Raw genomic sequence first — 27,846 nt, 5'->3', positions numbered from 1 at the left:
GACGTGTTGCCATGACAACTTGCGTCACTGCTAAAAGAAACGCCCTCCGGGCTTCCTTACTTCCACTTCCGTAAAGTTCAGTAGATGCGGTAGAGTTACTGCAAGTTACTGTAGGCTGCCTGTCCACGTTTTTTTGTGGTTTTTATTTGGACTAGTACTTTTTTTAATTTTCAATAATGAGTGAACTCAAACCAGAGGAAGAAACAGCAGCTGACGACAGCGGGGAGGAAAAAGACTGGGAAGCAGCGAAAGCTTTTTTTGACAGTTTGAAAACAAAAGTACCTCGGCCGGTGAGTTTTTTTTTTAACTAAACTGTTTATCAAGTATCTTCAACATTATGACTTTTAAACAATTATCAAGTATAAACAATGTCGTCGTCTTTATCTGTCAGCCCAAACCCCGGAATGCCGTAACCATTGCCGTCTCCTCCCGCACCCTCTTCAACATGGTGGCAGAGAGGAAGCTGTACCAGGACGAAGGAGTGGAGAAGTATGTCGCTTTTCAGGTGGAACATGAGAACGAGCCCTTGAAGCCGGGACCGGCCTTCCCCTTCGTTAAGGTAGGCCTGAGCTCCGGGAGTGGCGAACAGCTGTAACTCTGGGCGTTGCCTCCTCTTTATGCGCTCCAGTTGTGCTGTTGACACGGGCAAAAAGTCACCATGGTGGTGGTGACCTAACCAAGTCTCCTATTCTTATGACTCCTTTTGTTAGACTCCTCAGCAGGGGGGCGTTTAAGGGGAGTTAGGACCGGGGGCTGAAGGCGGTTTTGGTCCCCCATCCCCTTTTGGTATCAACTGGGCAGAGGTTTGGACTTTAACCTGATGACTTGACTTCAGTCCAACTCCAGTCAAAAATTAGATGACTTGAGCTTTGATGTTGACTTGATTATATTAGAAAAGTGATTTGACTTTATCTTGAGCGTCTTTTCTTGAAATGACTTGATGCTCTGATAAAAGTCAACATTTGAATTAGGGAGTCTGGCTTATCAGGCAACAAGAGAAGAAGGGTACACCCCGAACAAGTTGCCAGTCAATTGTTGGACTGAAAGCCTTCAAGAAACAACTTAAACATTTACAAAAAAAAAAAAAATGTAGATACTCTGGTACACTTAAAGACTTTATACACAAGTTATAGCTCAATATGACTAATTAATTACTTTAAATTTAAACTGTAGGACTTGGGACTTGCAAGACTTGACCTGAGATTTGACTATAAAGACTTGATACTTACTTGATTTGAGAGGCAATGACTTGGTCCCACCTCTGCAACAGGGTAATAGGTCAACACACATCCACTTCAGTTTTTTGTATTATTCCTCGTGCACATAAAAATACCGCAATTTGAAAACAAATCTTCATATTTTTTTCTTTTCCTTTTCTAAAAAGTTTCTTATAAACACAGAACGTCTTCGTCCATCCATAAACTGGCACAGAATGTCTCAGTAACTTCTGTTTATGTTAATGTAACACAGTTATTCAAATACACCTGAAGGAGGAGTCTAATATGCTTAGAGGCATTGGTTAGGTTAGATTTAGGGCTAAGCAATTATAAATATTTTAAAATAGTAGCTTTGTAGTGGATATTTACACCAAAATCATGTCACTCAGTTGTATTTTGGCAGCTATTTTGTTTTGGGTTATGTCTAAGCTACTGCATTTACAAGCCCTGAATAATAATGACTGATCATCTGTAAACTTGTAAGATTTATGGTTATTTTATAAGCATACTTTCTAAGTATGTTACTTAGAAGAATAAAATATACAGAGAAACAGCTAGAGATAAAGATAATAAAAAGCTTTTTAGAGTATTTTCTGACATAATGGCATATTAGAGCTAACTGATCTCACTTTTAAATCTGTGTTTTTCATTAAAAAAAAAAGTTGGTTATTGCCTTATGGTGAATTAGAACACTGGTCTTGTTTTCATTAGGCTGTTCTTGAATGGGTTAGTTATTGCGCATTATTATTGTCCCCTTGAGATAAACAATTCAATTCAATTTCATTTATATAGCCCCAATTCATGAAACATGTCATCTCGAGGCACTTTACAGAGTCAAATTCAATCATATTATACAGATTGGTCAAACATTTCCTATATAAGGGAACCAGTTGATTAAACAAGCCCACTTTTAAAGGTGATCACAGGAAGCCACGACACATCTCTTTTCTTTTCAGTTGAATTGTAGTTCCTCTTTTAAGGCAGATACAGGATTGTTACAGGTTTGGCAGTGACATCATGATGGAAAAACCAATGATTTCATCAGCAGAGGTGGAGCATGAGGTAAAGGAATAATCTCTCCTTCTTTTGAAGGTGTATGAGACGGTAGTCAAAGGTTGGCTTATCAAAATGCAAATCATCTCTGTTGTTGTCAGACCTTTAAACGTGTTACTTCCCAACCGCCCGAACATGGTTTTCTGCAATATAGAAGAGGTAAATTGTATTCTAAAATAATACAACTACAGATCTAAGTTAAAAATGTACATTCATGAAGGTAATAATGGAGAAAACCAGGGATCCATCCATCCATCCATCCATCCATCCATCCATCCATCCATCCATCCATCCATCCATCCATCCATCCATCCATCCATCCATCCATCCATCCATCCATCCGTCGCCACTAAAATTCTTTGTTTCCACATTCAGAGTAAATGCTGTGTAATTCAAACTAAGAGGCCAGATCTTTCTTAATACGGCTGTAACCTCATGTGGAACAAAATGTCTCAATATCCTTGTTTTGCTCTGAGTGCTAATAGGGCATGATCTGTGTTACAGGCTCTCATGAACGTCAACACTCGACTGAGGCAGCTTTACCCCGACAGCGAGGAGCTGTTTGACATCGTCTTGATGACTAACAACCACGCTCAAGTTGGCGTGCGCCTCATTAACAGCATTAATCACTACGGTACGCTGCGTTCCCAAACCAAACACTGTTAATTGTTCAGCTCGGCATCGTCTCGCCACCTCACTACATCAGCAGACGTAGTCAAGGGGGGAACTCATTAGATCCGGGGTTTTATCCGTCAGCCATATCTAATGTGTTTGATGTTCTTTCAGGTTTGACCATAGAGAGATTCTGTATGACTGGAGGGAAAAGTCCTATAGGTTACCTAAAGGCCTACATGACAAACCTGTACCTCTCAAAAGATTCAGAGAAAGTTACAGAGGCCATAGACGAAGGTAAGAGAAGCTCTCCTTAGGGGGGAGCATTTATTGTGTCATTTATCTTTATCGTAGGAAAATGTCTTATCATGATAAGGATTTTTGATTTATTGTGACAAAGATACATTCCAGTTAATGTTTGAAAAACTGGCTGTGTTGTCGGAATTGTTATTTTTGCTATTTTCCTCCACGGTTTCTTCTGTGAGAGCATCAATAAACATCAATACCTTTCAAAATATGATCAAATGCAGTAACTGCGTGGAGGTTAGTGATAAAAATCACTTCTTTTTGGAACTTGTGTCCTGAAGAAGCCTATTTATAAATGAGTATGTTTTTCAAAAGCAGTATTTGTATTTGTGGAGCAATAATTGCTGTGCCGTGCTGTCCCAGCCATATGGATACCTAAAACAAACAACAAAGAAATAATAGATTGTTATCATCACAAAATATCATGATAAAAATTTCAGTCCAGCCCTAATTATCCTTATCTCGCAATCAAAATGCTTAACACATAGGGTTTAACTTTTGATTATACAATGCCCTCCACAATTATTGGCAACCCTGATAAAGATGTGTAAATAGCCTTAAAATAAATAGATCTTTTGTTTCAGCAGTATTAATCCAACATTTAATTTCAATATATTTAATAAGTGGGTAAAAAAAAATTCTGCATCATAAATTGCATTTTTTATTACCAGTTTAACAGTTATTTTCACCATTAACAGATGAAACTGAAATATTTCAAATCGTTCTTTTTTCACTTGGTCAGATCGTCTCGAAGCTTTCTGACTTCCTGTCTCTGTTGAATGTGTGACTTAGGCTACGTTCACACTGCAGGTCTTGATGCTCAATTTCCGATTTCTTTGCTGAAATCAGATTTTCTTGAGGCGACCGTTCATACTACTATTAAATCATCATACTTCTGTCTGGACGGTTCAAGACCGCAAAGCGACCCATGTGCGCCGATAACAGAAGGAAACGTCACAGAGCAGCTCATTGTTTGTGGAAGTAATGGTCAAGTATTCAATAAAGTTTTGTTAAAACACAAAACAAACAAAAAAAACAGTATCTTTCCTTGTTATTGTTAGAAAGCTGTTGAGCAATTGGAGTTTACAATATTGAGACCACATCATAGCAAGATGAAGGAAGAAGGAAGCAAAGCTATTAACAACGGTCTTTTAAGGAGCGCTAGCTGCTGCTGCTGCTGTGTGTGGATGTGTAGTGAGAGACAGAGTGACATAAAAGACAGATAAAATGCAACATGACCCCTCAGACTGCGGACGCTTTGAAGAAAAATCAGATACGTATCCGAATTAGTACCACATATGAAAAGGCCACAAATCCGATTTTTCTGCGGGGGTGAAAAGATCGGACTTGGGTCGCATTTCCCTGCAGTGTGAACGTAGCCTAAGACAATACGCCGAGGCTAATTTATCTTAGCCTTTCTTTAAAATGTGAAACATAAAAGAACATCTGAGTTGAGACAGTGTATGTTGACCTTCATAAATCAAGAATTAAAAACAAGACTCCATATCTACAATCAGAACAATATGTAAAAAGTTTCAAAGCAACTGGAGTTGTGATAAAATCAAGGCTGAATGTAGTCCACCCAGGACACACCAGGATGTTGAATGGGGGGGGGGGGGGGAAATCCACAGATCTCGCTGTTAGTAACCCTCAGCAGAGTGGCATCTAGGTGTTACCAAATAATAACCAGCCCCCTGTACATATTTGTAGTGAGCTGCCAGCTGGTTAAGAGACAGATGAGATTTATAGCTTCCAGTTATATACTAAACAATGTACATTACAAAAATAAATCCTGGGTGAAAATATTTATTTTTACTCAATTATTGTGGGTATTTACTAGTTTCAACTTGTTAAATGTGAGGATTTGTTGCTTTTGCCTGAAATGTTGCACAACCATGAGCAAACCAGAGATTAAAAACAAAACCACACGGCATTTTCAGAGCTTTTCCTTTCACTGTTATCATTGTTCATCTGTCACATAAAAATCTTATTGGATGGGTTTGTGATTAAAATTCAGGCGGTAGGAATGCTTTTGTGAGCGACTTTATTTGCTAAATCCACTCAGGTGGTTGCTCAAACCTGAAGTCAGCGTCAGTTCAGACACCTTATGATGAAATATATGGTTGACAATAGCCTGCAGCAGGACTCCAAGAACAGGACGTTCACTTGTAAGCTCTTTTTTTTTTTTTTTAACTGTTTCTCTCCCCCATCAAGGAATTGCTGCAGCTACCATGTTTATGTCAGAAAAGGAGAGCGACCTGAGCGACTCTCAGCTGAGAGTGGCGTTCGATGGCGACGCCGTCCTCTTCTCAGACGAGTCTGAAATCATTGTGAAGCAGCACGGCCTCGACAGTTTCTTTGAGCACGAGCAAAAGTTTGAGAACAAACCCTTGGCTCAGGTAAACACGCACCGCCATCCACACGCAACACCTCTGACGCCTGGCAAAAAGACCATCGCAAATAACACAGATGTCAAGGCTTTAAGCAACAAATCAGCCCAGTGTTTATCTTCTTTTACAAGGAATTAAAATGACTTGTTGCAGCTTTTAATGTCGTTTTATAAGTCGTTTTCTTGGTTCCTCAGTGGAATATGATGAATATCTTAACTTGGATATAGATTTATATTCTCAATGTGTTCCTACGGGCTTGTTAGACTCTGACTCCTGGAGCGTTTCTGAACCTGTCTAGCCAGCTGTACAGCTCCATGCAAAAAGTATTTATGCCCCTTCACCTTTTCACATTTTGTCAAGTTACAACCACAAACTTTGATGTATTTAATTGGGATTTTATGTGATAGACCAACACACCGTACCAGAAAAGTGCTACTACACTGGTTGTCGGAGGTTTTGCAAATAAAGATGTAGAAAATTCTGCATGCATATGTATTCAGCCCCTTTTTAAGTCTAACATTCCTAAATAAGATCCAGTACGACCGAACAGAAATTCAATTCAGTTTATTTATATAGTGCAGATTCACTGCAAATGTCGTCTACAGGCAGTTTACAAAACCAGATCCAATTTCTATACAGAAATGCAGTATATAGTAATGTAGTTTACTTCGAGTAATATACTTATTTCATACTAAAAATGAGGCAGTACACTTTTTATAAACTATGTTTCATATACTTAGTGAAGTATTCTAGACTTATACTGAAACATATAAACAGAAGGCTTAAGTGTATACTTATGCTTTATAAAATTAACTTCAAATATACTACTTTTTTGCTTAGTTCAGACAAATACCCAAATTCAGTAATATTCATTCCTAATTTATCCTTGGTGTAAAAGCGGGCAAGTTCAGTTTGTTGACCCCAATTAAAAATGGTTGTACCTTATGAAACCCACCCAGGTGCATCGAGTCTTCAGCTGTGGAGCGAGGGCTTTGAAAAGAATTTCGCTAGCCAAACAGGAATCGTTGGCTGCTAGACAGAATAAAGTTTTGGTGAATTTCAGAATAAAATCAACTTAGCTAGCTTGACTGGTGTAAACAAAACAGCAACACAGAAACACGAGGAAACACAGGAGCTATTGGAGGATGAAATATGATATTTAAGCGCACGAATAACGAGTTTTGCTCCCCAAAAAATGAAAACCTGGGCTGTTTTTTTACTAATTTATGAGGGACGGCAACAGAAAGAACCACATGTTCCACTGGATCAGGCCCGTAACCCGCACCGTAGTCAGTGTGAGCCCTGAAATAGTAAGGCGTTATTGAGAGCTTTTAGTGGCTACATGTGGGAGGAAAACAGAGCTAAACAAATAATCTCTAAACCTGCAGTCATACCAGTTGTACCTGTAGTGCTGCAAATCTGGTCTTCATAGAACAGTGGGAAGAAGAACAGAGAGCAAAGCATCCTTACATATAAGAATGGCCCAGTCAAAGTACAGGCTGTAGTCAAATAAACTCTCTCCATCCAAGAGTTGAGCTTGAAATGATGTGTAAAGAAAAATGGCTAAAGATATCAGTCACTTGTTGTGGAAAACCTCATAGGATTTACAGCTGTAGTTCTGGCTCAGTAGGCTTAAAAAAAAAAAAAATCTGAAAAAAGCTCAGATTTTTTATTTGTGAAACTTTTAAAAGCACGAGTCGCTTTCCTTCCACTTCACAATCATGCAATACTTGACGGAGCTGGGTCACATAAACTCCAAATAAAATACAGTGTAGTTAATGGCTGGATCAGGACAAAAAAAAAAAACACACAAATGTTCAGGAGGTATAAATACTTTGTTTTTATTTAAGCATCCATTGTAAGAGTCCTCATTTTAACTGCCACTGACCTGATTCTGTGCTGCTTTCAGGGCCCTTTAAAATGCTTCCTGGAGGCTCTCGGCAAACTTCAGAGAAAGTTTTATGCCAAGAACGAGCGCATAGATTGCCCGATCAGAACCTTCCTGGTCACGGCCCGCAGTGCAGCCAGCTCCGGCGCTCGCGTCCTGAAGACCCTCCGCAGCTGGGGCCTGGAGATCGACGAGGCCCTCTTCCTGGCCGGGGCTCCCAAGGGGCCCCTGCTGCAGAAGATCAGACCTCACATCTTCTTCGACGACCAGATGTTCCACATCGAGGGGGCCAAGGAACTGGGAACCATATCCGCGCACGTCCCTTATGGAATCGGACAGAAGTACCACAAGGGGAAACTCATTCAGCAACCCGAAAAGAAGGAGTAGATAAGCACTACGTTGTAATTTATCTGCAGTGGAAGACATTTGCTCCAAATTAATAATATATTTTAAAACTACCCCTCTAAAGAAAAAGTTGGATTTAGTTTATTATATGTTTTTTTTTTTTAACCAGTAAGGTGAGAATAGGATTTTTGCCATAATGTATTTACACCGTATAGTTAAATCATGCACCACAACGTTTCTTAAAAGACCTTACCTTTCAGTCACGTCCGCTTTCTCTTTAGTCAGGAATAAAAACTTTTTAAAAATAAAGTTTACATAATTTTTTGTTTATTCCTTTTGTATCCCATGTGTCTTTTTGTTTGGTCTTGAACACATAATGGCCAACTCTTTCCTGCTTGGCTAGAAAATAAAATCACTTGTTCCATCATGTTTTGGCAATATCCTTGCACCTTGAATAGAGCACATATTTTTTTTTTTTAAATGTGGGGATAACTACGTACAAGGGTAGTGTGGTCCACAGGGACACTCCCGCTTTCCGTTTAACTTCTTCCTGCAGATGTTAAGCATTAAACTTCTATTCTTTATTGTTATTATTTTACTTTTTATCTCACTTTCATGTAACATAGGACAAAACGACATGTGCTAGTTTGCAGATTGCATATTTCATGCATGTTGCGGAAATTTGCAAACGTCAGTATAGCTGAACAACTAAGCTGCACAATCTTCTGAATGTAAGAGAATATCAGAATTTTATTGTTGACACTTTTATACCTTTCAACTTTTCTGTGTAACTGTGTTCAGGCGTGGTCAGCAGCTCCTGTTCTTGGATTATCATGTTGAATGAGCTCTGATCATGCAGGTGGTTAAATAAAAGGGATGTAGCTCAAGCTTATCTTCTGGTGCTTGTTAGGGCTGCACTGTAACTCACTAGAAATGTGCTGCACTAAATTATTGAGGAGTTTAAGCACTAGTGCTACTTTTAACATGTACATCACCCCTTTTGCTTAGGAAAAAAAGGATTTTCACTTTTTGTTGTACTAAATTTTTATATCAAAATAAGAATATAAGTGTTAAAATGCATGCTTTTTTAAAATAAAATTGTCTTTTGACATGTCCTAAAAAACAGTTGTGCCTTTTTGTGCTAAAAAAAAAAATATATGATGCTGCAAAATTTTATGTAAGCCTTTACAATTTCGTCTGGTTCTGTTGTGTGTCACTTAGATGTGAATGTAATAAATGTTTCCTCCACTCTTTCGTGCAAAAACCTCAATTGAATTTGAATCCAGACATTGACTAAGCCATTCAAATCCTCTATTTTATCCTTTGATGATCTGAGTCATCCGTAGGGGGGCATGCTGGAGTGGTTCAAACCCTTTTCCTGTTTCATGACCCACAAACTCATGGCCAGAGATTCCTCGTAGGAATTTTCCAGTAGGGAGCAGAGTTCATGGGTACAATTTTCTGCATGTCCCAAAGAAGCAAAGGACCTCCGTAACCTAACACTAACGCCATAACGTTTTAGTTTTACCTCTGACTAGACTTGCACCCCCTGTATTTGTGTCATCTGTCCACTGAATATTTTCTTGAAAATAATTAAAACGTGTATGTGTGACTGGATGGGTTTTTATCTTCTTGATTCTTTGACCTCTTGAATGAGTTGTTGATGTGCTTTTTGAGTTATTGTGATGGGCCAGCTACTCCTGAGTGGGTCCTCCACTGTTCTGTGTTTTCCCCATCTTTTGGAAAAGGGCTCTCACTCTCCTTTCCTGGAGTCCCAAAGCCTTGAGAACAGGGCATGATGTGTTGCTTTTTAGGATTTTGTAGCCTACTACATGTCACACAGGTTCTATTTATGTGTCTTCTTCACTCTACAGGTCAGACAATATCAGGACTTGGTATGTCTAGTGAAAACAAACGTGTAAGTAACCATGGTTTAACAAGGGCAACAGTTATATTTTCACAAAACTTGGTTCATTATGGTTGTTTTCCTTTTGTCCTTAATAAACAAAATAGTGATTTGATTTGTTTTATATATTAAAATGAGTTTGATAATTTGAAACATTTAAGTTTGGCAAATAAGTAGAAACAGAAGAAATCTGTGAGGGGTAAATCATTTTCAACTCTACTGTACAGGTCAGTTATATTTTTGATTACTTTGTGCTGCTTTTATTCTAATAAAATAAATAAAAATAAACATTGTCTTTTGCACCAAAGAATTAAGATTCTTGACAGGCTATGTTTTTTTTTTTTAAACCGCTGTGATAACTAAGCAGATTTTGAGAGAATATTTTGACTTTCTCTCCATCTTATACATAGAAAATTGGACATGAGTGTAGGGATTTTAGCTAAAATTCTTTTTTTTTTTTTGAATTAATGGTGGCAGTCAGGTTTATGATGAGTTTTCCAAGAAAATACCTCATTATGAAAGATGGATAAGTGAAGAAAAAAATTACTGACTTCAGGAGGGAAAAGATAGGGGTGATAATTTTGAGAAGTTCAAAGTCAGGAAAGCAACACGTTAATGTGCTTAATAATTCTGTTAAAAATAAGCGAGAAAGACAGGGCGGGGCAATATGGCCCAAAATAATACCTCAATATTTTTAGTCTGAATGCTGATATATTTATCTCAATATGTTTTTCTTTTCATAAAGTAGTTATAAAAAGGCATCCCTGAATCAAAGCTTTTTTTTCCAAAATATCTTTTAACAAACAGCTGTAGGTAAATATGAGAAACACCTGAAATATAACCTACTGGAATGCATAAAAGTATAATTATAACACAACATAGACCATCTGGATAAAAACATCATCTCTCTCTTTTATTAATCTTGATCTTTTTAAAATATCAATATATTAACCCAGTCCAAGAGAAAGTGTTCGTTGGTGTTTTCAACTTTACAGGTAAAACATTTTCTATCGTATTATCTTATTTAATCAATGTAGTATTTTTGTTACATGATACAAAAGCTCAGCTACGCTGTTTTTTTTTAATGAAAATGTGTGTGTTTATATTCTGCCAAATTCTGAATTCTATTTTGTTTCCATCTATCACATTTGGAAAACGTTGAGAGCTTCTAATATATGTTTACATTTCTACCACTAGTGGTTTTATCTGTACCTCGTCTCTCCAGCAGGGGGCACTGTGTAGCTGTAACTGCTCCCAACTTCCTGCTGATCTCCCCACATCCTCAGGTTTGTTGCAGCGCCACTACTCCTGTCAGTAAATTACAATGAACAGTCCAGTTGTACAGCGTGCAATGCGTCTACCGATAGTGGTGAACGTGAGGTGTTGGTTTTTTTCTTTTCTTTTCGGTTTGTTTATGACTTGTCATGTGTGCAAATGACTTGTCATGTGTACGCACCTGTTGAAATCAACAGGCACTCAACAAATATGGAAATACAACGAAAGATGTTTGCACGGAGAAAATGAAACTACACACACAATGCATGAATCAGACTGATTCATGCATTGTGTGTGTAGTTTCTAATTCAATCAGTGCTCCCACACTGTTTTTGGCCTTTTTAAACCATTTTCTACCCCTGGTTGTTGTCCATCGTCTCACCGCTAGATGGCGCTGTGTGATTACGTCAATCTTTGCTCCAACTTCGTCGTGTTTTATTCACATCTCAATTCAACAGCAGGCAACGCTAAGGAGATATAAGGAATACATAGTTATATAAGGAAAACAAATAAAGTAAATACTATACAACATCAAATCGTCTTTGCTTCCTTTCCTTCCGTTTTAACTTTATATCTAATCTTATTCTGGGCGTCACGTCTGTCTGCTGTGGTACTGTTTTACCACAGCAGACAGAAAAGCTTTGATAACAGTTTCAACACTTAAAAAACCTCTAGTTGTTTTATCTCATTCCATCACTGGGTGGCGCTGTGTAGCAACAGATGCACCCGTTTTTTGCTTACCACCTTTATTTGTTGCCCACAGAGCGTCTTTTTTTTCTTTTTCTGGCTTGATAAATTTAATTCAAATAATCTAAGTCAGCATTCTGTGATGTAGCTTAGTAGTAGATCTAATCTGTTTTGTATCTGTTCACCTTGTACTGCAGACGACTGTCCTGTTTCAGGCCTGATTAAATTAGACACAAAGGGAAGCTCCTGATTAGATAAACAAGCATCACACAGAGACAAAAACAAAACAAAAAGCGACAAGGAATATTTGTATATTCTCAACACGGGAACTATTAACGCAAGCATCGGTTCTAACAGTTTTCATATTCTTTGAAGATTTTTTATTATTTTTTCTGTATTAATGTATCTGAGCTCCTTCTGGGCTCATTTTGTAGCCTCATTAATATCCCTGGCAAGTGCAGCAAGGGCAATACAACACAAATAACTTCTTCTCACTGAACATTAGGGTCTAATTGAAAGTTAATGAGCTGTCCTTTGGTTGCTGAAAGAGAATCTGGAGATTAGCTCTAGACTCAGTGTTTGGTCTGAGTTATTTATAAACCAGGAAAATGATTGTTTATGAAGATCAGTTCAGGAGTATTTCGCTTTTTTTTTTTTAGATGTTAGAGTTACACATTGACATACGTGAAATCATGATTTGCAGGTAAACAAATAGGGAAAAAACAAGGTGACATTGGTTTTATTTTTAAACGGATAGCTTTGTGATCCTGTTGCAAATGCAGATTTTTGTTCATATTAGATTTAAAAATCCAACACATGGCATATATCTTAGATAAACTGTGAATTATGAAAATATTTTTGTAATGTTATTTACATATTTGTAACCGAGACATTACATCAAGGAGCAGATGAGACATAGAGCAGGCTGTTTTATAGCAAGTCTTATTCACAAAAGGGATCACAATATAGACAAGGTGTATCCTGGTATATATTAAGTTAGAAACATTGAGAGTGGGTGCATTATTTATTTAACACTATGGCTGACTGAGGTAATGCATCACGTGTATTTCAGTGGTCCGGTATTAGTCAAACCCGACCCTTTAAAGTAACTGCGCCTATCAAACGAGGGTATTCGATGTCTTGCTTTGCGTTGTGTGTCCCTCCCAGAGTTTCTGCTGCTGAGTTGCTCCTCTTGTCAGCGGAGCATCTCTGCATCAAGCCTGTCAGGCTGCAGAGCGTGTGCACTGCTGCACGCTGCGACCAGCCTACTGTTCCCATGGATACTCGCTGCTGACACCACCAGAACCGTGTAGGCTCGTTGAAGATATAATTAATAACAAAGGATTAGAGGCAAAGGTAGCATGGGGCTCAGTATGAGAAACCTCATCATACGGTTACTATAATTGGCACCCCTTTTTTGTGTGTGTGTGTGTGTGTGTGTTTGTGTGTGGATGCCACAGGAAAAGTTAGAGGAAAATAACTGCTCACCGACTCTCTGCTACATTTATCTTCTTGACAAGCAATTTGCTCTAAATATGTTTTCTTGGTTGGCGTTTCAGAATGTTTTCTGAAAGTAATTTATTTGGACCACCAGAGACACGTTGGTGCCTTAATGCCCAAACTGAATACGTGAAGGACAGTTATTTAACATAATTACACAGCTCTATAACCGACGCCAGGATATTCTTATTTGCTACTTAAATTAAGAGCGCCCTATTTAAGACGCATTAGCGTAAAACAAAAGGTTTCTTTGCTGTATTTTACTAAATGCAAATACAAGTGACAATGCATAGAACAGAGGAATACTTGCAGCAGCTGTGAAAAAAAAAGATGTTATAAGGTACAGATGAAACGCTTGTTGTTAAAGATTGATGACACCCAGGATAATGTTTGTGTTTGGCTTATTTTAAACCTTATTTGTTTAGAAGGCACATGGAAACATCTTACATAATGGAGGTGCAGATGCTAAATGCCTTGACTTGACTTTCAAAAGTTATTTTTTCTTAAATCTTGTCACGTCACAAACTGAAACTTTAATTTATTTTTATTTAAAAAAATCTGTGACATGGAAGTTAGAATCCAGTGCAACCAAATGCCTTCACAGGTCACTTCATGACTTAACAGAGAACACCTGCATGTTATTTCATTTCAGTGACTTAGGGAGAATTTGTTCATTAGACACTTCTTGGTTTTTGATGCCACAAGTCTTTCTTCTTCTTTGTAGGAAGAAAGATATTGTTGAAGGAAAGCCAAACTATAGTCTTCATTGGAATTTTCTACAAGCCATGTAGGGAATATAGCAAAAATTAAAAAAAAGGTGATCTGGTCAGATGAAACCAAAGCTGAACTTGCTGGTTTTCCATATAAAATACCAAGAGTGGTAGAAAACCCGACAACTTACATCATACATAATACCCACAGCATCATGCAGCATCATACTGTGGAGATTAATTCTCTGGCAGGTATACTTTAGCCGGTGAGAGTTGGCAAAATATGGCTTAATATAACCTTCAATAGAAATTAATTTGCATGGTTCAGATCACAAGTCACCAACATGATGCCTATAGTAGCCCCCAAAGACCACATGTGGCACCCAGTAGCCTGTTCTAAAAACAACACAACCCTCCAGTGAGCTGCATCTAAAATGTTATTTTATTACGCTGCTCTTCTTTCTTAATAACACTTGCCTTTATATTGATTTTAAAAGGACAAAATAGTTTATTTTAGTCATTAATCGTTAGGATGAACATTGACTTTTCTTTTTTCTCACCCTGTCACAAACACCCACATGTGTTTGGATCCAGGTGCTTGCAGAAACACCATATAGTTAGCTTTGGCTGCCACTAAATACATCTTGTATTAAATAAAACTGCATATTTTTCAGTGATGTTATCGTAGACGTTGGTTGTTTGTACCTGTGATACTTCTGTTTGTTTTATATATCTCTTTCTGCAGGTGTAGAAGCAGACTCCGAGGAAGTTGACTTGCACTCTTCTTCCTCTGCTCTATTTTTGTCACTTCCTCTCCCTTTTAATGTTTTGGCTCCACGTTTCTCCCTTCATTTTTTTCCTGTCTTACCTTTCCATGTATGTGTCCATTAAATTTCAAATAATTCCAAAATAATGTCCAATAAAGTTTTTCTCATATATATATATATATATATATATATATATATATATATATATATATATATATATATATATATATATATATATATATATATATATATATATCTCAAGCTGACCACTATAGAAAAAGCAGTAATGCTCCACTTGTGAAAGTACATCTATTGTGCTCTCTGTGGCACCAAGAATGCAACACTGCCAGACAGGACAAGTTTAGAAGAAGAAATAAAGACTATGACTTTTCTAGTTCAGAGTCAGTACTCGTAACCCTATGTATGCCACAATACCAATGAAGTAGTTCTCAGTTTGAAAAAAGTTTGCTAACCCCAGATTTACATCTCCACATGTTCATGTGTTAGAGTGGCCCAGTCAAAGTCCGGACCTAAACCCAATGAAGAAATAGGGTCAAAACATGAAGATTTATGCTCAAAGAAGATTTCCTTTCGATCACATTGAGTTTCAGATAATAAGAAATAAATTAGAGCCAGGGCTACATAAAAAAACAAAAAATAACTATTCCTAATTCTAATTTATAAAACTATTAGAATGCCAAAAGTAAAAGCAGATGCAGTAACTGTGAAACGATTAAACTTTTCTGACAAAATATCTTGCCAACACAAATCCAGGAATATGAAAATGTAATTAATCAACTGATTAATTTCTGCTGTCATTTGTTCACGCTGTTAGGTATTTTTAATTTAGGGCAACTAGCAAGGTACACAAACAAACAAATAAAAAAGGCAGCACTTGAAGTAGAGCAGTGTGCGAAATCTAAGGTCTTAAACTTTGCTTAAAGGCAAGTGAAATAAAAACACGTCTTTTCTTCCCCGCTCTGTGTCGGTGGAGTTTGGCTTTGCGCTGCAGCTCGCTTCCTTTCCCCGACCCCGGCCTGCGAAGGCGTCCGACGCTCACGGTAACTTCTCGGCTAATCTGCTGCACGATGCGGCACCAGCCCTTTGTTGTGCGACTGAGTTTGTCGGTGCGCTTGCAGTGATGTGACAGGCTCTGTTGACTGAACGCCGCTATGATAATGACATGTATTGAGGTCAGCCGTTCCCCTCCGCAGTATCCTATAGACGCGTCGTCTGTGCGTACACTTCAAACTCATCTGCTTCGAAGTGGATTGAGCCGCGGACAAATAAGAACAAGCCTACATTGCTTCGGTCTCTTGTCAGATACAGGCCTTGTCAATATCAAACCGTGATCTGACTTCTGCCTGTGATGACACGGTCTGTGGTCGCAGATGCTCCTCACTTTTGTAGTACGCATTATGTGCTTCTGTAATTGCTGTCTCACTTATATTATTGCACATCTAACAGTATTTTCCGTGGGCGTCCGTGGAAACTTATCCTCACACTCTGGGGAAGAGCTGGCTCTTATTCACTTTGGCCAGTTCTCATTGGATTCGCACAGCGTGACTCTCTGAAAGCCACCCAACAGGTCTGGAGGCATCGACGAGGGGTCTCTGCACGAGATGGATTAGTGGCGCCTCTTCGACCCTCTCTGCTCTTATCTCGGTCTTTCACCAGCACACCTGCTAGCTGTTATTGACAGCCTCGGCTCAGAAACAAGGCCCAGTTGGTGCCTGAGCAACCCCCCCCCCCTCTCAAAACTCAAACAGCCGGCATGCAGATGTGAAAACGAGAACAGGTTAAGTGACTCACAGAACAGGCTCCTGGCAATTTGAAATCAATCGTGCTGTTTGTGTTCTCGAAGGAGGCTGATTGGGCTTCCCGATGTTCTCCCCTGAGCTATTAATTCAGTGACACGATGTGTCAGTTTGCGTCGGAGAAAAAAAAACATTAACAGGAGCTGAAAGGAAATAAAAGAATCCCTTGTTTTTCCCAGTTAAAATTATTTAGGTTGTCTTGGCCTGCCTTTTTGTCTTTGTCAGACAGTGCCTTGCAACAGTATTCATAACACTTGAAGGTTTTCCCATTTAGTCACTACATCCAACCTCAATGCTTTCATTTTTATGGAAATTTTGTGATAGACCAACACAGAGTAGTGCATACCTGTGAAATGGAGGCAAAATTATACACTTTCTTCTTTCTTTTCCTTTTTTTCTCTCTACTACAAGTTAAATTTTAAAAAATGTGCCATGCATTTGCATTCAGCACTGCAAAAACGGAACTAAAAATAAGTTAAATCTTTCTGAAATTAGTGTGTTTGTTCTTGATTTGAGCAGGTAAATAACATCATCTGCCAATGGAATGAGTATTTTAAGCCCTAAAATTAGATAATTAGATATTCTGCCCTCTAAATAAGATGAAGGAGATGAATTGTCCCTATTTTAAGTGCAAAAATCTCATTCCATTGGCAAATCCTCTTGTTTACCTGCTCAAATCAAGGACAAATACACTCATCTCAAGAAAATTTGCCTTATTTTTAGTTCCGTTTTTGTAGTGAGCGCCCTTCACTCTGATACCCCAAAATAAAATGCACTACAACCAGTTGTTCTTCATCAGACACGTCCACATCTATGTGATTTGATCTCGTTCTGGGAAACAAACCTTTAAATAAAGTTGCGGAGATTACAGCTGAGCTTGTTGTAAAGCAAGGGTCTATTTCTCTCACTCCGAGTTCTCCTACTGCTCTCCAATTTGCATTGCTTTTAACTTTTGGCTTTTAACTTTTTGTTCTCTCTCTTTTTTTCTTCATAGCAGGTACACCTGGCCTGGCGTTCTGTTAGCTGTGACATCATCCAGGGAAGACAGATCACCCGCTATTACCATCTAATGTAGAGCAGATTACTGGATCAATGTGTGCTTCTGTGCTTGTTTGTCTCTCTTGTTGTGTCTCTGCTCTGTCTTCTCTAACCCCCAGTCGGTCGAGGCAGATAATCGTTCATACTGAGCCTGGTTCTGCTGGAGGTTTTCCTTCCCGTTAAAGGGGAGTTTTCCTTTCCACTGTCGCTTCATGCTTGCTCAGTATAAGGGATTGCTGCAAAGCCATGGACAATGCAGACGACTCTCCCTGTGGCTCTACGCTTCTTCAGGAGGAGTGAATGCTGCTTGTCAAGACTTGATGCAATTAACTGGGTTTCCTTAGATAGGAAACTGTTTTTGACCAATCTGTATAATCTGATTGAGTTTGACTTTGGAAAGTGCCTTGAGATGACATGTTTCATGAATTGGCGCTATATAAATAAAATTGAATAATAATTTTAGCTTTGGAGCTCTTGCAGAGACCGTCCATCGTCTGAAAATTAAAGAATAAGGGACAACTGCAAACCTTTTTTTAAGACCTAGCAATCCACCTGAACTGACAGGCCTGGTGAAGAGAACATTATTCAGAGAGAAGATCCTCCAGTTACTATAGTGGAGCTGCAGCAATCTGTAGCTCAGGTGGGGGAATCTATTTAAAGGACAAATAGTGGTTGTCTTCTCCATAAATATGTCCTTTATGGAGCAGTGGCAAGCAGAAAGCCACTGTTTCAAAAAGGAAACACACGCGTTTACAATTTGCCTCAATCCACGTCGTCATGTCCTGCATGTTTTAGGCGTTTCCCTGCCTCCTCACACCCGTCTTAAATAAAAAGCTGATTAACAGGCTGAGGTGTGAAGCAATCATTTGATTCAGGGGTGCAGGAGAGGAGACCCATCTAAGACCAGCAGGACAGTGAGCGCTGAGGACCATTGTTGAAGATCTCTAAAGTATTGGTCACAACAAACGCAGAATAAGGTGCTCTGGTCAAATGTAACAGAACACTGTTATGCCCCCCCCCCCCACCAAAACCAGCTAGTGTAGCATGAAACATTGGGATGTCTGCATCATGTCGTGGGAAGACTTTTCTTCAGTAGGGGCCTTGATACTGAGGCAGAGGACGGAAACCCTAAACATGTTAGGTCACCCAGTCAAGGAAAAAGCTGAGAAACACCTGAGAAAATGCTGTCCACAGATGCTTCACATCCAAGGATCTGAAGCTTTGTGCACACGCACACTAAATGCCAAATCTGATCAGCGCCGGCTATAACGTAGCATGACTTTGTGCCGCTCAGCTGTCAGCTGTTACTATGGCAGAATATTTCATCTCTGTTCCCCGGTCTGTCCTCGCAGCCTCCTGCTACACGCTGAATGGGCAAGAAGGCATGCGCGGGTCTTCTTAAGGTGCGAGAAGGCTAACTGCAAAAACGTGTGCTTCCTACATGGGTTGCAAGGCCTTGCAAACACATTGATGTTGGTGGTGGCCTAGTGGTTAGAGCATTGAGCTTTGAGCTTGGGTCTCAACTCCCACAGACTGCCACTCTGGGTCCCTGAGCAAGACCCTTAACCCCTATTTGCTCCCCGGGCGCCCCACAGGGGCAGCCCACTGCTTCCCAAGGGGATGGGTTAAACGCAGAAGTGAATTTCTCCATTGCGAGATGAATAAAGCATCAATTAATTTATTATTAAATTAAAAGAAGAATGAGTAGAAAGTTCAGTGCAATATGTGCAAAGCTGCTAAAGAACACGAGACTTCAGAGGGGCTGAATACGAATTCACACTACACAGCTCTGCTTGCAAAGAATTCTGAAAAGTGCAGCTCATTTTCCCCAGCATATCACATTTAGTTACTACTTTGTGTTGGTCTATGATCTAAAATCCCTATCAAGTACATGCATGTTTGGGGTTGGAACATGACTAAACGTGAATGTGTTTGCAAGGCCCTGCAACCCGTGTAGTGAGCACAAGTTTTTGCAGTTAGCCTTCTCACGTCTTAAGCAGACCCGCGCATGCCTTCTTGCCCGTTCAGCGTGTAGCAGTAGGCTGCGAGGACAAACCGGGGAACAGAGATGAAATATTCTGCCATGGTAACAGCTGACAGCTGAGCGGCACAAAGTCATGCTACTTTATAGCCGGCGCTGATCAGATTTGGCATTTAGTGTGCTGTGCAACTTTAGCTAGGGTTGCAGAATGTGGCCCACGCTTGGGTTCAGACCGGCCCGTGGAGCTACACCACCGGCCACCGAGGGAAAAGCAAAGTGCAGCCACCAAGCAGGTGAGCATCACCAATTATCTCCACCTCGTCGCTTGTAGCAGGAATCCATTTCAGCACCATTACCTCTGGGCAGCCACCGGCTGACAGTCTCTCCCGTCAGGGTGATACCTCTAAATTGGCTCCCACCCCTCTCCTCCTCCTGAGATTGAAAAGAGATTATTAAAGACATTCATCAAAAATGAAAAAAAAGAAGAAGCCCAAGACTGTGTGGATAGAGCGAAAATGGAGAAAAATGGGAGCACAATGCAGTGGGCAGAAAGAAGAGAAACAAGGACGGAAACAAGGGGGAAGTGATACACATGTTTGGGCTTGGTGCTTCTCTGTGTTGCCAGACAGGGAGGTCCCAAGGGTGAGTCGGATGGACTGGCGCAGCAGGCAGGGTGGCGGGCCCAATCGGAGAGAGGGAGCGCATGCGCACGACAGGTCCCTCAGACACGGCTTAAACCCCCACATACTGGATGCAGTGCTAATGACACCCCAGGAGACCGCAAAAGTCCGACTCCTACTTGGCAAGATGAGCCGTACAGTACATCGTCCCTGTCTGATCCAAGCCGCTCTCTCGGGATGGGGCTCTAAGCAAGCAGCACCATCTGACGGCGCGCTCCTCTGTTTAATACTCAGACATCACATTTTACAATAATAACGCGGAATATCAACGCACGACAGAAGGCCAAAAAAGTTGAAATGTAGCTGAACTGAGCTGCTGTCCCCTGTGCTCAGCTTATTAAATTTCCACCCCGCTTTTCTACACACTGAGCATACGCTTTGAGTTGTGGGCTCACTTAGAGGGACTCCCCAGACCCCTCTCAGTGTGCGGTATTTTATTTCTGTCATACCGCCACGGCTCACTTGCCAATCCCGATCTCTCACTCCTCTCCTCCCAGGCAGGCGGACTAAGAGAGGCGGTATTGATGCAGTTATGCAACCTCCTGAATATTGATGAACACTAAAGCGACACTATGGCCATACGCATACAGACTTCATCACAGGGAAGCCGTCTTCATGGCACAGTGCGAATCAGAAAATGATTGAATTTGGAGTTGGGTGGAAGAATCGGTAATGTGATGTAATGTTATAGAGCCAATGTAGCGGCAGTCGTGCTCTTCAAGCTCCGTCAATATGCACTCTGTAGTCTGTGTGTGTCTGTACATGAATTTACAGTGTCAGTAGGATAAAAAATATAACCATTTAGCTCTGTATAACTAAACATTTTAGTTGAAACTAACATTTTTTGCAAAAACAGAACTTAAAAGAGGTACAATTTTCTTGAAATGTGTGTATTTGTCCTTGATTTGAGCAGGTAAATAAGATGATCTGCCAATGGAATGAGCATTTTGACTCCTAAAATAAGATAATTTGATATGCTGCACTTGCAATAATATGATGGAGATGCGTTGTTCCTATTTTAAGTGTTAAAATCTCCTTCCACTGGTAGATAATCTTATTTAACAGCTCAAATCAAAGAAAAATACACCAGTTTTAAGGGAAATTGTACTTATTTTTAGTTCCCTCTTTGCAGCGTAATTAGATAAAAGGGATTAAACTGATTAAAATACCACCTGTGAAGTTCAGTGTATGGCATGATAAGACTTATCTTGTTTAGCTAGATTAGTTGTACGGTGTCGTTCATAGGCATGGGAACCGCTGTTAAAGTGATTCTTGAGATGTAAAAAAAAAAAAGAGAGATTTTGATTAAAAAAATGTTCTACATATAATGTGATATATAGCATGTAAAAAATCTCCAATCTCCAATAACATTGTGTCATAAATGTGCACATCAAAACTGGCACCACAATACCTTTTTTTGAAGCACCTTCTGATTCAGTCTTCTTGAGTTCACACCTCCACTCAATAATGGTAAAATTGATTGACCTGAATTAAAATCCTACTTTCAGTTTCCTCATATTGCTCATTAATTTGCTCATTTGCTTTCCAAGACCACTGTTTGCAGAGAGGCTGCATAGAACCAGAGAAATAATCTCTCTGTTTAAGGCGGGGGCCGGTGTCCCACAACTATCCCCGGTCCAACACACCCGAGTCAAATAATCAGGTCATTTGCAGAACTCTGGAGAACTTGACTGCACACTAAAGAGCAAACTCAGCAATTTGATTCAGATGTGTTGGACCAGGCCCTCAAAGATTGTAGCTTGACACCCCTGGTTCAAAGTATCAGTCAGGAGAAGAGCACCAAAAAGAAAAAAAAACTCCACAGCATTATTATGCAATATATACCTTGTCTTAGTGAAGGCAGTCACCAATATTTGGAGAAAATATGGGATCACAGTGATGTTACTTGACATTTCTTCAAAAACAGATGACAAGGTGAGAGTGAAATTGGTTATTTCTCTTTAGTTCCAGAAAGACTTTGGCTGGCTGCTAAATTCCTGCTTTCTGCAGCTGGATCTTTCACAGTCCCATTTATGACAGGCAGAGGACACAAAGGATTGCTGGGCAACAAAGCAAAGTATATTCTGCTCAGCATTACTTTTACTTCAGTCTGGATCAATATTTTACTAATCCATCCATCCATTTTCTTACTCGCTTTATTCCTCATGGGGTCGCGAGGGGTGCTGGTGACTATCTCCAGCATTTTTATTTTACTAATCCTTAGATCATTATTTGTTATTCTGGATTGACCCCTCTTCACTGTCTTGCATCACTATAATTTTTTACTTAAATTGGTTGGTAATCTGGCATGGACTGGTATGAGAGTCACACAGTATGATAATATTTAAGATATTTATAATATTGAACAAAAAAATCTTAGATTTATAAAAGATTTACAAAAGACTTGAAGCAAAGATGTATCACATGATCTAACTGATGTTCTTTCAAACAGAAAACAGACAAATATCCCCGCTGCATTTCTATTATTACAGTCCTAATTTAATAAGGTCTGTTGGCATTTGCGATTACGATACATCGACTTGGCTAAAGTATAGAATTAAAATCTGTGAAACAGACATGTTACTTATAGCTTGGCTCCATGGTTCCCACTCAACGACCACCATGCTTTTTACTACCAGAAATGTTGCTGGGCAACTGTATTTGTCTTTCTTAGTAAGCAAGAGACTTATGGAGTGTAGCAGCCTTCTTTCAGTCTGTTGACCAGCAGTGTGCAGCATTACATTGGGAAAGAATAGTGCTGCATTTTTCTATGCTTCAAGCAGTTGTAGAAAACTCTGTTCGCTCCAGGACTTTCCCTGCCTTTTAAATTAAAAAAAATGTAAATCGATGGCAATGGTATTATAGTCCATTTTTGCTTTGTCAAACCATAATGTTTCAAAATTCCTGCTATCCATTGATGCAGGTAAGTAGTCCATGCAACAACAAAACAAACACTTTGACAATGAGAATAGTAAAGTAAAGAGAAATGAGTGATTTGATGAATGAGCTCACCTGAAAGGAATTTTCTTCCTGAGAAGTGATGTTGTCCTTTTTGTAGAGAGCTGTGAATGAAGACCGGCCTCAACATCCATTGGTTTTGGAGTTTGTTGGACTGTTTGAACAATGCCACGTTCTTTCTTCATTTGTTTTTGCTTTAAATCTAGAGGGGTAGCACTGCTGCCTTGCAGCAAGAAGGTCCTGGGTTCGAGTCCACCCTGGGTCTTGCATGGAGTTTGCATGTCCTCCCTGTCCAAAAACACAGTCTAACAGTCCTAACATCACTGTAAGGTTAATTGGCCTCTCTAAATTCTCCTTAGGTGTGAGGTTGTGTGATAATGGTTGTTTATCCTGTCTGTCTCTGTGTTACCCTGCGATAGACCGGCGACCTGTCCAGGGTGTACCCCACCTTTTGCACATTGACAGCTGGAGATAGGCACCAGCAACCCCTCGCGACCCCACAAGGGATAGATGTGTTAGAAAATGAATGGATGGATGGCTTTAAATCCAAAATATTTGCATCATGCTGCTGTTGCAGTCATCATGAACTGCTTTAAAAATAGAACACCCTAGGGAGCAGGATTGTCTCTTTTGGAAACAGGCGCATTTTAATTAGCCTTTTCATCAAGTTTCCAGAAGGAAAGAAAACTTGCTAAACAAATTTTTTTTACAAAGAAACAAAAAAAACAAAAGAATGTTGTTTTTTTTTAACCTCAATGTTCTTAAATGGTAACTGGTTCAAAATGCAATAAAACATATATTTCTTAAGGACCTTTCTTTATCTAAAACCTATGAAATTTCTTGATATTTTTATTTTATTACATTTTATTCTGTTCACTGAGATTTGTGTTCAGAAAACCAACTGTTGGGACGACACCCTTAAATCCTCTGCTTCGTTGCTCAGCACGTAAGCGCTAAACAAAAGCAGCGCAAGAGCAAGATTTAACACAACTGCCACTTGCATCCATACCACAACTGTTTGAACCTTTATTTGAAACGTCATGAGGCAGATTTTTAAAAAAAAAAATTAATTCCCAGAAAAGTGTTTTGATTAATGAGAGATATTGATGAGGGGCAGCGTACTCTATAGCTCAATGAGCCTTTCCATTAGTCTGTGTGCACATATGCGTGTCTGATGCCATGTGCTCTGTAGGATCAATGCTTGTCTAGGTTCACTGACCTGGAAAAAAGCTGATAAGGCTTTGTTCGGCTAGCAATAGCCCGTCTAATTAAAAATTGCACTGCTCATTCGGTAAGGCTATATGGACACTTAAGAAGCTGAAACTTCAGCAGAACATCTGTTGTTTTCCTTTTCCTCTTTCTTGAGTTGGGGCCTACAAATATGAACGTCCTTGCCTGAGATAGCAGGGGGTTGTCCTGGCACCGAAGGATGCCATCTGTTCAGCCTAGAGTGAAATGCATTGGGCCACTTTTAGGTCAGGCTTGCACAATAGTGAAACCAGATTGGGGTAGAACTCTTTAAAATCCGAGCAGCCCACTGGACCGTGTGTCGTCTGTGTGGTTTCCACTTTTAAAGAGAGGAAGCGTCCATTAAGACCTGCAGTCTAGCTAATGCATGGAACCAATCACACAGACTACTTTCTCATTCAGGGAGCTATGGCACAGCTGGACCAGGAGTCCCTAAAATCCTGGGCCTCTTTTAGCACGATGTTTAGCGATGATCAAGTTTTTGCTGAGGGGGTTAGAGGCCAGTCTTCGAACTGGTCTTCCACCGGCCAGTCGTCAAGCCCCAGTGGCCCCGGCAGCAGTCCAGTGGCAAGCAGCAGCGAGGACACATGCAGTCTACACAGCTGGAGCTCAGGAGTTACCTGCCTGCTGCACAGCTCCATCAAGAAGCACAGCCAGGAAGCCTTTCAGAGCCGACTCAGAGGGGAGAGAGGGAGGAGAGGGTTTACTGTGGCTCCATCCAGTGCAACAGATCATCCACGGGCTAATGAGGGTGGGGGCTGCCGCCACAAAGACCAGCACCTTGTGTGGGGGTGCACACAAACTTGTTTGGGTGAGGAGGTAAAACTAGAGAGGGTGCTGGAGGAGAGGATCAAAGCCAAGCAGAGATTTTCACAGTTCCTGGACGAGGTTACGGGCAATGTGCTGAAGCGCAACAGCCTGAAGGCATTTGGAAAACCGGTGCCTCCATCTGGACTCGTCGCCATAATCCCAAATCTGCCCGAAGTCCGCGAGCAAGTGGTGATGCCCAGGCTGCCCCGATCAATGGCCCAGGAGCAAAGCCCTCTAATTCTGCAGAAACCCCCAGAAGATGCGACTTCCCTTGGCTCATCACAGAAAATGTATCTGGAAACGGACATCGACTCTGTCAGGAGGGATGACTACCCACAGAACCTGGAGATGAAAGCCGAGTCGTCGTCTCAGCTGGAGACGGACGATAAAACGTTGATTCCTCCTCCTCCGGAGTTTTGTCAAGGGTTTAAAATGAGGATTCCTGTTCTGGAGCTTCGTCACGACTTCCCGAGATACCCCTACAGATCTGTGTCTCTGCCCAGGGGCATCAACATGGTGAGTGATGAAACTCGTTCTAGTCTCTAATCAAGGGAAGGCCTCCGAACATGTAATCAGCGGAGGAAATTGTTTTTCATGAAGCTTACAGTGTTGTCTGAATTAATCAACATTTTAAATGTTCTGAGGTGTCTCTGCTCCAGTTTTTAAAGAGTAAAACGGCACAGACAATATACACAGAGAAATGAATAAAACAATAAATTGATAAGCTAAGTTAATCTGAAAATGATTTCTGTTGCTAAGGGAACGTTGCATATTTCCATATTGTCTCTTTTGTGCCAATAAAGTAGTCCTCCACCTTAAAGCTATTCTCATGCTGTCAGTTTTAAACCTATATCAGAGCATTTAATAAGATTTTGTGTGACAGAACAACAAAAAGAAAAGTATAAATGTGAAACTTCTGTTTGCAGCAATTCTGATTTAGATCTGTACTTTGACTAGGCCATTCAAACACAAATATGCTTCATTCCCCCCGGAAGATCCCCATTCTCAAGTCTTTTGCATGTTCCCTTCCATTGTTGTCCTGTATTTATATTTTGACTTACAGCATTGATTATTATTATTGATTATTACAGAGCAGCATTTTTAAAGCGGCATCAGCAAATGTTACATTAGAGCACTTTAAGGATACACAAATAAGCTGTCATCAGCACACAAACACCTTTTTACATTTTTCATTTTGTTCCCCCACAAATAAGCATTAGTCTTTGATTTGTTTTGCCTTGAGCTCTCTTTTCATCCTTCAACACATTTTTTAATTAATATTTCTGTCCAGCGGCTAATAGTACGTCTATGTTCTCCTGTTTGGCACTTTGTACACTTTTTTTCTAAAAGCTTTTATTATTGCTTCTCTTGACAATAGCAGAATCCAGTGGAAAATGAAAACAGAAAAGAAATAATGTCAGAATTTTTTTTATGCATCTAAAAGGACCTTCAACTAGTCTTCTCAGGTTTTCATACATTTGTTAAATAAATAAATAAATACCAAAAACTACAAATATCTTTTTAATTGCAGGATTATGATGCTATCCTCTCTTTGGAAAATAAGACATTAGGTTTAATGTATGTGCAACTAATGCTGTCACAGCAAAAAATATTGTTTCAGAGAGAAATAAACCAAACTAACAAAGCCATCTTTGCAGATGCTCTCTTTTAGGACTGCTTAGAAAGACAGAGTGCCACTCAGGGTGTTGACTCTGTCTTTGCTTCTTCTGTGCATCAGAGTTTCTGGAGTCAAACAGTGTGGTGGAGGTGGCCAACATCTTCCATGTGGGCCACATGGAAGCTCTGGACAAGGAAAGGAAAAGATGCTCGCTCAGAACATTGCATCAACTGCAATTTAATGAAGCCCATTTAAAGCCTGGGTTTTAAATAAATGAATATGTCTCACATGAGGTTTTTATTGGCTAGTGAAGTACTGACAAGTTATCACTAAAGACTAATACGTGAAATGTACTTTCTTCATTAGCTTATGTTCAACCAGTCTGGGACAACAGATAAGCAAATTATCTGCACAACAAAAAGGAAATGAGGTTCTTGTCCTCCATAGAAGTCGTAAATCTCTTTAAAAATAAAAGGGTCAACAAACTTTCTCAAAAGGGTGACGCTTCTGTCTGGCCGCCCTCGTTTCTCTGCAGTTCCTCTTTATTGCCTGCCCTAGCACGCATATTTAGAATCTCTTTAATGCTATTAAAACTTTTTGCCACGCGGGTCAAAATCGCTGAGGACGCTGCATGCAGGCGTCCCCCAAAGATGGAACTATTTTAAAAATGTCAAAATTCAAAACTCATTTTATTGTGGAGTTTTGCTTTTTGACTTTAGCTGCTCAACAATGAACAAAACATGGAATATTTCAAAGAAAACCGCCATCTCCTCAGGAAGGGGAGATGTTGCCGGGCCTTCTTCACAAACACCGTTGTGTCAAAGCCCCATTGGATGTCTGCCTCCATGTGCACGCCCAGAAACAAGGAAGCTGGCCACTGATGGTGACAGGCTGCAGGCCAGACTTCCTCCTCCTTAAGTCAACGATCACCGCTTTGGTCTTACCAAAGACGAGTCCAAACCGTCAGCGAACGCGTTGACGCCTTTGGTCAGGGTTGTTGCCGTCACAGGTGTACAGTAGGGGGTTAAGTGTACAACATT

At 40.0% G+C, this 27,846-nt stretch overlaps 2 protein-coding genes across 3 annotated transcripts in view; both read left to right on the top strand.

Moving 5' to 3' along the window:
* Positions 1 to 61: 61 nt before the first annotated feature.
* LOC105937820 (cytosolic 5'-nucleotidase 1A) lies at positions 62 to 8,120 on the top strand. The gene is made up of 6 exons (XM_012879343.3): positions 62 to 290; positions 392 to 559; positions 2,775 to 2,904; positions 3,057 to 3,179; positions 5,403 to 5,587; positions 7,488 to 8,120. The coding sequence occupies exons 1-6, from the start codon at positions 177 to 179 to the stop codon at positions 7,851 to 7,853; spliced, it is 1,086 nt and encodes a 361-aa protein (XP_012734797.1). The 5' UTR covers positions 62 to 176; the 3' UTR covers positions 7,854 to 8,120.
* Positions 8,121 to 10,939: 2,819 nt separating this feature from the next.
* The window catches only part of si:dkey-174m14.3 (uncharacterized protein LOC563117 homolog), a 63,079-nt gene continuing 46,172 nt past the window's right edge, over positions 10,940 to 27,846 (top strand). The window contains exon 1 of one of the 2 annotated variants that reach the window (XM_021324941.2): positions 10,940 to 11,003. Coding sequence is in view for 1 of the 2 variants with exons in the window: in XM_012879342.3 (XP_012734796.3) it covers positions 24,787 to 25,704 (918 nt within the window). In the remaining variant the exon portion in view is untranslated. Of the gene's footprint in view, positions 11,004 to 24,771; positions 25,705 to 27,846 lie in introns of those variants that run through there. The other variant, XM_012879342.3, reaches the window with a different exon arrangement.

The sequence above is a fragment of the Fundulus heteroclitus genome, chromosome 15, assembly GCF_011125445.2.
Source record: "Fundulus heteroclitus isolate FHET01 chromosome 15, MU-UCD_Fhet_4.1, whole genome shotgun sequence".
Lineage (NCBI taxonomy): Eukaryota > Metazoa > Chordata > Actinopteri > Cyprinodontiformes > Fundulidae > Fundulus > Fundulus heteroclitus.
This window is presented reverse-complemented; position numbering and strand designations above follow the sequence as displayed.

Coding starts and splice junctions, on each gene's coding strand:
- LOC105937820 (XM_012879343.3), top strand. CDS start 177: ATGAGTGAACTCAAACCAGAGGAAGAAACAGCAGCTGACGACAGCGGG. Junction 291..391: donor AAACAAAAGTACCTCGGCCG/GTGAGTTTTTTT, acceptor TTTATCTGTCAG/CCCAAACCCCGGAATGCCGT. Junction 560..2,774: donor CGGCCTTCCCCTTCGTTAAG/GTAGGCCTGAGC, acceptor TCTGTGTTACAG/GCTCTCATGAACGTCAACAC.